The sequence below is a fragment of the Myxocyprinus asiaticus genome, chromosome 7, assembly GCF_019703515.2.
Source record: "Myxocyprinus asiaticus isolate MX2 ecotype Aquarium Trade chromosome 7, UBuf_Myxa_2, whole genome shotgun sequence".
Taxonomy (NCBI): domain Eukaryota; kingdom Metazoa; phylum Chordata; class Actinopteri; order Cypriniformes; family Catostomidae; genus Myxocyprinus; species Myxocyprinus asiaticus.
This window is the reverse complement of record NC_059350.1, coordinates 30,287,502-30,301,831: the sequence shown is the minus strand read 5'-3', so window position 1 is coordinate 30,301,831 and position 14,330 is coordinate 30,287,502. Positions and strand designations below refer to the sequence as shown.

The 14,330-nt window shown below is 38.9% G+C and overlaps 1 protein-coding gene across 9 annotated transcripts in view; it reads left to right on the top strand.

Annotated features, from left to right (window-relative positions):
* Positions 1 to 307: 307 nt before the first annotated feature.
* The window catches only part of LOC127443682 (transmembrane protein 131-like), a 143,210-nt gene continuing 129,187 nt past the window's right edge, over positions 308 to 14,330 (top strand). For 5 of the 9 annotated variants that reach the window (XM_051702454.1, XM_051702460.1, XM_051702459.1 and 2 more), the window contains exons 1-2: positions 309 to 498; positions 1,195 to 1,265. In XM_051702454.1, coding sequence (XP_051558414.1) covers positions 390 to 498; positions 1,195 to 1,265 — 180 coding nt within the window. In that variant the 5' untranslated portion in view covers positions 309 to 389. Of the gene's footprint in view, positions 499 to 1,194; positions 1,266 to 14,330 lie in introns of all 9 variants that reach the window. The other 4 variants (XM_051702462.1, XM_051702464.1, XM_051702461.1 and 1 more) reach the window with 2 other exon arrangements.

Genomic DNA, 14,330 nt, shown 5'->3' with positions numbered 1-14,330 from the left:
TTGCAATAGGTGTTAGCGAAATTGAACACTAATCACTCCACCGCAACACGTGAATGACGTCTGCCTGGACGCGTCACTGACACACGTGGTTACGCGTCTACGTCTTGTCTGCGTCTTGAATTCAATGGAATAAATGGTAGAACCTTCAAAAATCAAGCCGTTGAGTGACACATTCAGTGAGACAAGTGTGTGACGCAAAGTCATAACTGATCCCAAAGGGACGCCATAATTTCCATGGCAGCGATCTAGTTTGCTGCGTCGCGTTGAGCTTGTGGTGTAGATGGGGTGTATGGTTCTAGAGGGCGCATACTCTCATAGATACTGCTGAGGGAAGAGGGAGGGTGTGTGAGAGAAAGAAAGAAGTGAAGCCAGAGCTCAGCACTGCCAGCATGGCGAGTAAAGTGGACTTCACACACAGAAAAACATGGATTAATGTCCTCCTGCGAGTCCTACAGTTTTTATTGCCCTACATTCAGCACGGAGGAGCTCAGTTTCAAGGTCTGGGAGCAGATTTATCATTTTTATTTTGTTCACGAATGCAGCCCGAATTTGGAAATGTCGGAGGAACTGCCGAGGGCTGATTTGACAAGCATTCAAGTGCAGTCGTTGAGCTAAATGAAAACAACATTCGCTGTATTTAGCTATCTCATGTCTGATCCTATATGATACGGAGGTTTTATCCATGTATCTGCATAAGGATTAATTTTTATATGAAAATCCGGAGAAAGGCAGCGCAAGCGTTTTATTTATTTTTTTCGGGCAGAAATGGTTTTGTTCTATTTCCTGTGTCAGAGCAATGTGCTACAAAGCTCAATTCATACATAAAGCTTTTCAGTGGTCTATGGAAACTAAAACATGTTTTATGAGTAGCATTAATGCACTTGTATATGCGTTTCCATCTGCATGTATTTGGATTGTTTACATGGTGTGAGCTCGGGACCAAAATAGCTTGTCTGTTCAATTTCACGCCTTTGTCATCAACGCCAGCTCCTCTGCTTGCTCACTGTTGAACTACTGCAAACAGATATTAGTTTAACGCATACGTTTTACACAGATTAATCAAAAAAGCTAGAGTCATTTTTGGAGATTTCCCGCATTTTCTGTATTTGTATTTAGATACAGTGTTTGGACTTGCATTTGTTGTTGATATGTTTGCATGATTCTCTATGTTTATGTCATTATTTCCTCTTAAAGCTCTGACTCAGATGTCCAACGTGGTTGAAGTTTGGCAGGCAGAAGACGCAGACATCTTTATAACATCGCAGGTATGTGAGCTTGTTAAAATATGACGTCATAAACATAACGTTTTATTACAGTGTAACTTCACTTCATTGTGTGCGAGTCATTGTGCAAAGTACTTTTGTTACTGTGTTGCATTTACAAACGTGGCAAAGATTAAAGGAAGACCTTTCATTTGGTCTTTCAATATAGTGATATATATATATATATACACTGCCATTCAGAAGTTTGGGGTCAATTGACTGAAATGTTTCACGTGATTTAAAAACCCTTTGATCTGAAGGCAGATGCTTAAATGTTTGAAATTATATTTGTAGACAAAAATATAAGTGTGTCAACATATTTATTTCATTACAAAACTAAAATTTTATTAAAAAAAAAAAAAAAAAAGTTTTTGAATTCGATGACCGAATAATAAAGAAAAGCATCCAATAAGTGCCCAGCATAGATGGGAACTCATTTAACACTGTTTTAAAAGCATCCCAGTGTGATACCTCAAGAAGCTGGTTGAGAAAATGCCAAGAGTACATTTCTGCAAATTCTAAGCAAAGGGTGGCTATTTTGAAGATGCTAAAATTTAATGTATTTTTTATTAATTTTTTTAGTCACAACATAATTCCTATAATTCCATTTCTGTTATTCCATAGTTTTGATGACTAAAATATTATTTTAAAATGTGAATGAAAAAATTAATAAAAGAATGAGTAAGAGACCCCAAACTTTTGAATGGCTGTGTGTGTATATATATATATATATATATATATATATATATATATATATATATATATATATATATATATATATATTGTTTTTTGTTTTATTAAATTGGTAAGGGCAGGGGGTTGTTTATTTAGGATGGTGAAATGTGTTTACATTTAGTGGCAGGAAGCGTCCTTCTGTCAGGACTGTGGGATTGTCTACTGGACCTAATGAACAATTTCATTTTTACACGGACCCATCACTATTTCAACTAAATATATATACATGTTTTCAAGTTTGCACTAACTTCGAAAAATCTTTTAAGAGCTGGCATGTGTTTTAAATCGAAGAGTGAGCTTGTGAGCCCTGACATCATAGTGAATGGATAATGGTGACATCCGTAAGTTGTTCAGAGATACTCTTTGGAAACAGGTGAAATGTAGATTGAGTCAATATCAAATATAAATAGCATGTTCATAAAACCTGCTGCTGCATTCTTTTTTCCTTTGACCACATATTTAAAAATAGCAATGCTATTAATCTTAGAACATGTTTTATTTGTGGAAATATTTCGATATTTAAATTTAAAAATAGTTTGCTGTATTTTCAGACCTCAGCTTCATTTGATTTGCCTGTTTATGAGTAACAAGCCATATGTGAGCTTGAGGTCCACTTTTGAAATCGTGTTGATGTTTTCTACACAAAAAAAAATGAAGCCATTACCCTACTTAATTGAACTGTAGAAAGTTTTTACAAGTAATTTTATGTCTTTCAAATTAAGTCAGTTTCATTGAGCCAACATAATTTAGTTTGAGAAGGTCAAAGTAATGTAGGATTGTAGTTTTATCACAAATTCATTAGGTTAGTCAAACTCAGTTTAGTAAGGTTATTTAATAAATTGTCCTATGCTGGTCCAACTTAATTTATTGTATTAATCATTAGTATGTGCCAGGTCAGTAAGTGTAAGGACAGTGAACTGTTGCACTGTCAATTTAAAAAAGTGCTATGCAGCACTCTAATCAAGCATCACTTGATAGTGATACCACAATTTTTACCATGATAAAGTCCAAAGTGCCTCTCCTTTACTGCTCTCCTCCCGATGGTGATGGAAGGACTGACCTACACTATTCCAATGTTGTGATGAAGGCTGGGCAGACACATCATTGGGGTTGTCATGTGGGCTCCTACTTTCATCAACATTTTGCTGACTGGGCCCACAACATCTCCAGTAGGTTCAGCAGTGTGTCCTGGCATCCCAGAACCACTCCCTTCAGCATCTGCCTAGCCTACTCACTTGGGAGGCTAGCTGGGGTTATTTCTCTTGAGCCAGAGCCACTGACTACTCCACTCTGCCACACCTGATGTTGTCTTGATGGTCTGGCATTGGGCTTGTCCACTGATCCCCAGGTCCCTCAACTGCCTTACAGTGGATGTTGCCACAAAGCCCAGACACCCTACCTCCACTGGGCATATCTTTGCCCTCTAGCCCCACTCTTCTGCATCTGCTGCCAGCTCTGTGTATCGCAGCTTCTTCCTCTCAAAGGATTCTTGCACGGCATTCTCCCAAGGGACTTTGAGCTCCACAAAGTAGACTGTGTGCAGAGAGTTGAACTACAGCTCCAGATCTGGCCTGAAGTTAGTAATGGATATTTCTGGTGGGGCCGTAAGCCATTGGCCCACCTCCACAAGCATTTGCCAGTCCCGGGCTGCCTTGAGCTGTCCAACGCTGGTCCTTGGTGGGATCTTCCACTGTTTTTGTTCCCCTTCCTGGACAAATGCTACTGGCTGAGCTGGATCAGTTCTTCTGGTCGGCAAGGCATTGATGGCTGTTCTCTTGTTTCCCAGATTCGCTGCCAAGCACTTGAGGACTTGGTTGTGTCTCCAGGTGTACCGTCCTTGGGAGAAGCTCACTTTGCACCCAGTAAGGATGTGCTTTAATGTTGCTGGCGATTAACTCGGGGCATGATGGATCTTCGCCCCACCATTGTTTGAGAAACTCCAGCATAACAGACACTTTTTTAAATACATAACAGAACATTAAATATTAGTGGTGGTGATTTTGATTCATCTCAATGACTCAAGTCTTTTGAATTCGTTCACCAAAAAGATTTGTTCAGATTCATTAATTGATCTGTTCATTAACCATTTCTGCAAATTACACCTTGGCACCAAATGACCGTCTTTTACATTTTGAACGTGTAAATTGCATTGAATCAAAAGCACAGAGTCATTCACAACAAGTCTAATTATCCTTTATTAAAATTTGCATGTCTACAATGCTTCGAAGAGACTTCAGCACTGTAGAGTGTTAAAGCATTATAAGAGTTTCCCCACAAATGACAACAAAGCATTATATTGGTGAGTTTCAACAATGTCCTTACTTCAATGTAATGTGTGTTCATAACTCATCCGGCCCCTTTTCTTGTTGAACGAGATTGCCGAACCGAACAAATGACTTGCCGCCTTCTCTTGTTTAGTCGGTCAGCAGATTCTCGTTCATGGGGCAGGTTCATTTTTTTCACGAACTAGTGTATCAGTACATACAGTTAGTTCACGATTGAGATGTCTTGAAATGACCAGTGAGGGGTGTATTCGTTCAGTGGGTGAAACCAGTGATATGTTCCTCGCAGCCAGCACTCTAATGCTATTGGCTCGCACTTTTGTCGGTCTTTAAAAGCAGGAAAAAGCAATACAAATGGAATTTGCATGTTTACAAATGTACTAATCACTTACAGAGTTTAAACTCCATAACCGTTTTCACCACAAAGGCAAGTCTTATTTTTCCTATATTTTGGCTTCACTTTAACCAAGACAAAAAAGAAAAAAAAGAAAAGAAAAAAAGTCTGCGTATCTTACACTGTGCACCAAAGCACAACATTTACATTAGTAATTCATGTCAATTTAATTGTATGGCCTTCAGTCATTTTTACATTTGCATAAATTGGGGGTTGTTTTGTGCATACCTATAAACATGTCTTAGTGCATTTCACCCCTTCCTCTCCTTGTTGAACGCTTTTGACTCGCATGCCGAACTGAATGAACGACATTCCCCCTCATTCAGTCAACAGATCCTCGATCATGAACCAGATGACCGAGTCTTTCATTAATTTAATTTGTGAATGAGTATACCAGTACTTTCAATTTGTTCATGAACGAGATATCTCATCTTGTTCAGACTCAAATGACTGAATTGACTGGTTCGGTGAAGGGGCATATTTGTTCAGCGGGTGAAACCAATGGTATGCTGCTTCACAGCCTGCACTCGAATGCTATTGGCTCGTGCTATAATCAGACCTTACAGGCATAAAAATCTACCAAAGCAGTCTCGTGCTTCAAAAGGGAGAGACGTCAGTTAACGAGAAATATGAGTCAGTATTTGAAGGTGAACAAGAATGATTCGTTCACTTAAAAGTAGGGCTGAAACGATTAGTCGGCATTATCGACAACGTCGACAATAAAAATTGTCGACAAAAATTTTAGTTGTCAGATAGTCGTTTGATCTCATTTAACGTAACATGAGATCATATGAAACTCAGATGATGACACGTGAGAGCAACACTGCTGCTGGCGCCTGACTGAGGAGAGGAAGAAAACCGCTTACATTCCAGATGCACTCAAAATTTTCTAAACAGCGTCAGGTGATGTAGATCGCAAAGAATGAGGGAATAATACAAAATAAGTAAATACAGAAGCACTCTCATTGTGAAATAAGCAGAGCTGGAGCTGCGGCTCTGCTGAAGCAAAACTTACGTGTCGAGCGTCTTTAAAGGAAACACCCCAGCTTTACATCTTTAATTCAGTTATATTTAATTTGTTATATCTTTATTAAAGTTCAAATAATAAGGAAGCAGGTCATGTAAATAACTACAAACTCCGAAACGGTCATTTCTCTGTGTGGTCAGCGCCTCTTCTGTGAGTTGTGCCAAGTGTTGCGATCTAAGGGAGAGAGATTGAATCTTCTCCCGGCTGATGCGCACTCTGCCACGGGGACGCTCGTCCCTCGAGTGTGCACTTGCTGCAGCTTGATTATAACGTGATGGCTCGTGACTTATCGAATCATAATATATGTGTCACTGTGCATTTGTTATCATGAGGAAAATTGGCAATATGCAGCTTTATTAAAAAGAGAGAGTTTGTTTTTTGTGAGTTAAAGATGGATTGATGGATTGTACTGTACAATATAGTACCGTATTGCTACTGTGTTCAACCGTAGCAATACGGTTGAACACAGAGTAATCTCAACTCGTCCAGCGAGATGGAGATTGTATGGCCACAGTTTCAAGTCGGACGCTACTTCCTTGTGCCATGAGGTTGCACCTGAGAGCAGCGATGAGCTACGTCTATACTCGGCGAACAAAGTTGCTGGAAGCAAATCCTGGAAGCATTTCAGAGGTATTTCTACTCCTGATGATGTCATGGTTTGAGGGACGTTCTGTTGTGTGCCTCATCCAATAGGAGTTGAGAGTTCGATCCTTTAGTGAGCAAGGCTTCATGAGATTTGTAGTCTGTTTTGGACTCCCTTTGTTTGATTTTGGCGCGATTTTTATCAGTATAATTTATGACCTGGTATGTGGGGGCCTGAGTTAGGTTTTTACGACTGTTTTAGGCCTGCCTTTGTCTTCTATCTGAATACATGTGGCCCAACATAATCCACTCATATTAACATTTGACATTTTGATATAGTAGAAAAATAAATTGTGTCAAAAACAAAATTATACAGACCACATTCCCCATTAGTGAAACAATTAAACCCCGAACTTCCCCCCAAACAAAACAAACAGAAAAAAGAAAAACGTGTGCATTAACCCCACGCACGAAAGTGCCAACCGGCGACAATCCTTCTAAACTCCATGGTCCATGAATGCCCACGAGCCCCCACGATAACTTTGGCATCGGATTGCTCAATTTTGCCTCACAAATTTGTGAGGCAAAATTACATAACAGAAAATACTTTGTAAAATAAACCCCAGCCAATAGGAAGAATGAACACAAAGAACATGTAGATACATTCACAGAACTGTCTCAAAGGTGTGATCTTCCACAAGACAAATTCCAGCTGTAATAAAACCGTTTAGATTCCTCAGACAGACAAATTAATGTTCAGTGAGCCAGCTGTTATGAGTTCAACGGATGACGTAATCATTCCAATGTCCCTTAAAAATATTCAACAAAACAAACTCAAGCCAGCAGGAGGAATAAGCACGAAGAACGAACAGATTAATCCACAGCTATTGCAATGGAGTGTTATTCAATAGAACAAGCTCCATCGGTTCCCCGGATGGTCGAGTCAATTCACTCGGAGGCTGCATAAAAGTATATACCATGACTTACTCAGTCCATCAACTTTATAAAAGACATCCTTTGTGTAAGCATGTAAATATTTTGCGGTCATCCGTAGTGTCCACTCTCAAACTGGCCAGGAACTTCAATGCAAAAGTAATCTTCCGTCAATGCAAAAGTTTCTTTAAGGAAAAGTGTTATTCACAAAACAAACTCCAGCCGCTCGGCGGAGCCAACGCAAAAAAAAAAAAGAAACCAAAATGATGCCCAGCTTCCTCAAAAGCCAGAGTAAGTACAGCTCTATAAAAGACATTGCCTGATTGGGACATGTAAATATTTTGCGACCGTCCTTTGTTTCTGTTCTCAGTTTGGCCGGAAACAACAGAGCAAAAGTGATCTTTCGCTGATGTAAGAGTTTCTTACATTCTTTGAACTGATCGCGTTTCTCTCGTCGAATTCGCAAAATCTGGGAACAAAAAATATTATGGTTCTTCCAAGAAAGCTTCCCTTTGCTCCTCGCCTGGTGCAACACAAGATCTTTATCGGATGATCTCAGAAATTTGGCCAGGATTGATCGGAGCCTTTCTCCCTCAGCAAATCTGTGAGCTGGGACTCTGTGAGCTCGCTCGATTTCCAACTTGTGGCCTGTTATGTCGAGCAGACTCTGGAAAAGCTAGTCTAGGAATTTCACCATAGTTCTGCCCTCCTCATGCTCAGGTATTCCAACAATTTGAACATTTTTCCTGCGGCTTTTATTCTCAAGATCTTCAAGCTTTTCAAGGAGATGTTCCAAATCAACTTTGGTCATGGGCGGATTAGCGGTTAATTCCCTCTCCGAAGACTCCTGACAATCGATTCGTCTCTCAACATCAGTCACTCTTGTAACTAACTCAGAGAATTTTATTTCCATCGCTGTAATCGATCGACATATTACAACGAGGTCTTCCCAAGTCAGCAAGAACAGCATCACCGACATGTTGGACAATTGATGCTGGATCTCCTCTCCCTCCGCACCATCCAAATCGAATCCACAGTCTGTAGGCCTGTCAGGGCTTTCATCCTGAACACGTAAGTGTCTTTTAATGTCTCCAGAGCCCGAGGATTTTGACTTCTTTTCCATGTTTTGCCTCAAAGAGCAAATGTGTAACTGGGTGTATCAAATTTCACCAGATTATAACATGAAAATAATAAATAAAGTGCGCAGAGCTCGTCGCTCACACGTCTGCTTCTTGCATGGCGTCACGTGACCTCATTTTTGACCTAATATTGACCTTAAGACATGCCAGTCTATTGCATACTGTGGCAACTCAAAAACAAACACAAAGACAATGTTAAGCTTCACTTAACGAACCAAATAGCTTTGAACTATGTTTGATATAATGGCAAGTGATTTTCTAGTAACAAATTAGCAATTTAGCATGATTACTAAAGGATAAGGTGCTGGAGTGATGGCTGCTGGAAATGGGGCCTGTCTAGATTTTATCAAAAATTATTTTTCAAATAGTAATGGTGCTGTTTTTTTTTACATCAGAATGTCCTGACTATACTTTGTGATCAGTTGAATGCAACTTTGGTGAATTAAAGTACCAATTTCCTCCTGAAACAGCAAAATCTGTATACATGATTAAACTTCAGAGGTTGACAGGCAGTTTACCAGTTTAGTGGTTATCAGTTACATGAGCAACCTACTTTTGGTGGGTATTTGTCTTGTGGCTTGAAAGGGGCTGCAATCAAAGGGGATGGAAAGTTCCATTTATAGTTCTACATTTGTTTAGAAGCATTCATTTTCAGAACTTGTATGTAAAATTACACCAATCTGTATTATTTTTTTAAATTATTTATTATAGGCCTATGTTTTATACCACATGGCAACATCATAGCCTACTTAAATGTAATAGTTACTGATGCATTTAACAACAAAACAGAAAAATGCAATATGTGCATTGACAACATTTTTGCATTTTTAAGTGGGATAATCACTGACCATATATATTCTGGCAAAGTTTTTCCAAGTCAGAATCAGGGGAATATTAAAATGACTTTGGTGTGGAATGGCTATCAGTATGTTCTGCTATGGTTCATTACACAACTGCACATGAAGGTAATAAAAAGTGGGTTACACTCTCATACAGTGTAACTGATTCATGCTAAATTTCAAAGGGCTGTTTTACTTCTGTTATGTTAGCTCTGCTTACCTTAAAGGGTTAATTCACCCAAAAATGAAAATTCTCTCATCGTTTACTCATCCTCATGTCATCCCAGATGTCTATGACTTTCTTTCTTCTGCAAAACACAAAGATTTTTAGAGGAATATATGTAGCTCTATAGGTCCATATAAAGCAAGTGAATGGTGATCAGTCAGCATAAACAATCCATCAGACTCCAGTGGTTTAATCAATGTCTTCAGAAGTGATCCAGTTGGTTTTGGGTGAGAACAGACCAAAATGTAACTCCTTTTTCACTACATCTTGACAGCAGTCTCCTTGGCGATCATGATTTCAAGCTCGATAACACTTCCTGTAATCGAGCTTGAAATTATGATCGTGCCTAGAGACTGCAATGGCAAGATGTACAGTGAAAAAGGAGTTATATTTTGGTCTGTTCTCACCCAAAACCAACTGGATTTTTAATCCTTTAACCTGGAACTGCTAGCTAATTCATTAAAAGCTTCTCATTTGAAAAATATATGTCATGTAAAAGCTTGGAATTTGGACTTGCTGCTATTTAAGGTTTGGCTGATGTAACATGAACAAGAAATGTGCCTATAAAACAAATGAATGTTGATTTGAATGAGAAATAAACGACAATACACTAGCATAAATTGTATGGTTCTCATACAAATGAGTGTTTACGGTAATCCTAATGACTCTATAACAGAGAGAGAGAGGATAATGAACTTTAGCTGTAATAATGCATTAAACCAATGGTTCTCAAATTTATTTGGTCACGCCCCCCTTTGAAACAACAAAAACTTAAAAAAAACAAAAATCGTGATCAAAATATACAAGATTAACAGCATTTTCTTTCATCTTCATATCACGTAAAAAGTTTTATTTAAAAATACAATGAAAACTGAATGTAATGTTACACTTCACTGAAAAAGAATCTGAATGAATGAACATTTGTCACAATGCCAACATTCTTGTGTTATTTTGTATATAATTTCTGTTATTTAGATAATAATAAATATAGCCGCAAGCGGCAATCATCGGGGTCCAAGCACATGTGAAGAAATAATATTATCAGAAAATAATCAGAATTGACAGAAATTATCTAGTGGATGACAAATAATACTGACAGAATAGATCCTGCTTAAACTAAATTTATTGAAAATTGGGAACATTTTTATTTGTTACTTGGTTGCTAGGGTAACCCGATCTGGCTGCTAGGCAGTTACCAAGGTGATACTCAAAAGGCTCCTTGCTACCCTGAGTCAAATGAATGAAGCCGTAAGTCTCAATGATATTCTGGTGCAGAGATATGTGATTTGTGACTTGGTTGCTAGGGTAACTGCATCTAGTTGCTAGGCAGTTACCAAGGTGATACTCAAAAGGCTCCTTGCTACCCTGAGACAAATGAATGAAAGCGGAAGTTGCTACGATGTTCTGGTGCAGAGATATGTGATTTGTTACTTGGTTTCTAGGGTAACCCCATCTGTTTGCTAGGCAGTTACTAAGGTGATACTCAAAAGGCTCCTTGCTATCCTGAGTCCATTGAATGAAACCAGAAGTCTACGACATTCTGATCCTTAGATCCCCATCTAAGCATTTTGAATGGAAGTCAATGGTGTTTGGTTGCTAGGGTGCTCTAAATAGTGGCTAGGGTGTGACTAAATAGTTTCCATTATGACACCTGAAGTCTGATTGCTCACCCAATTAAAACAAGCCAACTCTCATGTCTCTAGCACATTCTGATCCAAAGATATCACACTCAGCCATTTTAAATGTAAGTCAGTGGGGCTTGTTGCTAGGGTGCTCTAAATGGTTGCTAGGGCATGGCTAAGTTGTATTTCAAGTGGATACATGAAGACTGATTACTCACCCAAGTGACACAAGCCAACTGTCATGTCTCTAGTACATCCTGATCCAAAGAGATCCCTCTCAGTCATTTTTAATGGAAGTCAATAGGGCTAGTTGCGAGGGTGCTCTAAATGGTTGCTAGGGCATGGCTAGCCAGTGACCAGAGAGATTCTTATTGGCTGATTACTAACCTGACTCAAAAGATCCAATCCCCAAGTGTCTACGACATTCTATTCTGAAGATAGCATTCTGAGCCATTTTTAATGGAAGTGTATGGGGGTTGTTGCTAGGGTGCCGTAAATGGTTGCTAGGGTGTGGGTATGCCATTTCCAAGATGATACTTAAAGACTGATTGGTAGCCCGAGTGAAATGAGCCTGTCTCTATGACATTCTGATTGGGAGATATGATCTCACAAAATTCATTGTCTTGTCATAGTAGGAAAAAACTATTGTTTTCATGGGCGAGACCCTTGCCATAGTATGCCTATGGGGCATTTGTGGGCCGGTTTTACCTCCCAGGGGTACATCTTAGCCCCAATCTTATGTAATGCTCCAAGACTGCTTGCTAGGCATTATGAATTGAGTCCACCCACATTTCTCTACAAAACTCTGATCCGGAGATATGATCCATCAAAGTTAGTCATAATGCAAAGTCTATGGGATTTTTTGGGATTTTTTTTGCCCCCCAGGGGTGCACCGTACCCCCATCCCTTAGAAAAGTCATAATTCGTGGGTCTACGCCTAACGGTGCGGGACAAGTCAAGCCAACCTAATTAGAAACAACTAAAACAATGTTAAAGTGCTTTAATTTTTAGAAACATCAGGTGCGGTATCGCACAGATTTGGTATTTTTACATTCCTGACTTTTATAGCGCAACTATGAACGTTTTGGCATACTGTTTGACGATAAATCCGAATTTCAACATTTCTTTAACTTTTCATAATGGGACTCTGCTGAGTCTTTCTGCACTGGTTTGGTTCCGATCGGGCAAACGGCCTAGGATGAGTTTTTGAATTTTTTTTCAAACAATCCAAAGTAGCGTGGAAACGAAGGAGCTGAGCCAAAAACGTCCGATCTTACAAGATTCTCCATGATGCAAGGAATCACAGGAAAAAAGAATTTTGACAGAATAGATCCTGCCTTAACTAAATTTGTTGAAAATTAGGTAGCAAAATTTTGTAGCTATAAAAAGCACATAAAGGCAGCATAAAATTAATCCATACAACTCCAGTTCTTTTTGAAGAAAAATGATAGATGTCAATCTGTTCAAAAGTTATAACCGTTTTAGTAAAAGTAGGCACGGCCATTACGTACGTTGTGGCGTACCATTTGATGATAAATCAAAATTTCAACATTTCTTTAACTTTTCATAATGGGACTCTGCTGAATATTTCTGCACTGGATGGGTTCCGATCAGGCAAATGGCCTAGGACTAGTTCAAATAGCTGCTAAAAGTTCATATGTTAATGGCGGCTATTTTTTTCAAGATATGCAACTGTCTTCATAGACCTTGATATCACCTTCGACACAGAAACTGCATGCAAAAGTCAATCGGACCAGCTGTTCCATAGTTAGAGAAATTTTTAATTTTTATATTATTATAGTGCCAACAAGAGGCAGAGGTGTACTTTTTGTGTTTATCCTCAGAATGTATCGAATTTGGTGATAATATCTCAATCTGTTAAAAAGTTATAACTGTTTTAGTAAAAGTGGCCACACCCACTATGTAAGTTTTGGCATACCGTTTGACGATGAAAAGTTCAAAATTCCTTTAACTTTTTACATTGGGACTCTGCTGAATCTTTCTGCAGTGGTTTGTTCCGGACGGCCTCCACTAGTTTGAAAAAGTACTTTTTTTAAAGTATTTAATGAATGTTTTCTTTCACACCAATGGTACTTGAGGCTAAATTGTTCAGAATAAGGAGATCTACAGTATGGTATGAATAAAGTGTCTTTGTGTAAAAAAGCGTAATATACAACAATTTACAAGTATGTAAAATGCCATAGCGCCTCCTGGTGGCCAACTGTTTTCAAATTTTGGACAGTTCCATAGTTTTAACCAAGTTCCATTTTTGTTTTTAACCATTATAGCGGCACCAAGAGGCAGAGGTGCGCAATATTTTTTATGTGACCTCAGCATGAGCCCATACATACAGTGGCATGCAAAAGTTTGGGCACCCCTGGTCAAAATTTCTGTTGCTGTGAATAGTTTAGTGAGTAGAAGATGAACTGATCTCCAAAAGGCATAAAGTTAAAGATGAAACATTTTTTTCAACATTTTAAGCAATATTAGTGTATTATTTTTATTTTGTACAATTTGAGTGAAAAAAGGGAAAGGAACACCATGCAAAATTTGGGCACTCTAAGAGATTTGAGCTCTCAGATAACTTTTACCAAGGTCTCAGACCTTAATTAGCATGTTAGGGCTATGGCTTGTTCACAGTCATCGTTTGGAAAGGCCAGGTGATGCACATTTCAAAGCTGTATAAATACTCTGACTCCTCAAATCTTGTCCCAACAATCAGCAGCCATGGGCTCCTTTAAGCAGCTGCCTAGCACTCTGAAAATAAAAATAATTGATGCCCACAAAGCAGGAGAAGGCTATAAGAAGATAGCAAAGCATTTTCAGGTAGCTGTTTCCTCAGTTCATAATGTAATTAAGAAATGGCAGTTAACAGGAATGTTGGAGTTCAGGTTGAGGTCTTGAAGACCAAGAAAACTTTCAGAGAGAACTCCTCGTAGGATTGATAGAAAGGCAAATAAAAACCCCTGTTTGACTGCAAAGACCTTAAGAAAGATTTAGCAGACTCTGGAGTAGTGGTGCACTGTTCTACTGTGCAGCGACACCTGCACAAATATGATCTTCATGGAAGAGTCATGAGAAGAAAACCTTTCCTGCATCCTCACCACAAATCTCAGCATCAGAAGTTTGCAAATGAACATCTAAACAAGCCTGATGCATTTTGGAAACAAGTCCTGCAGACTGATGAAATTAAAATATAACTTTTTGGCCGCAATGAGCAAAGGTATATTTGGAGAAAAAAGGGTCCAGAATTTCATGAAAAGAACACCTCTCCAACTGTTAAGCACAG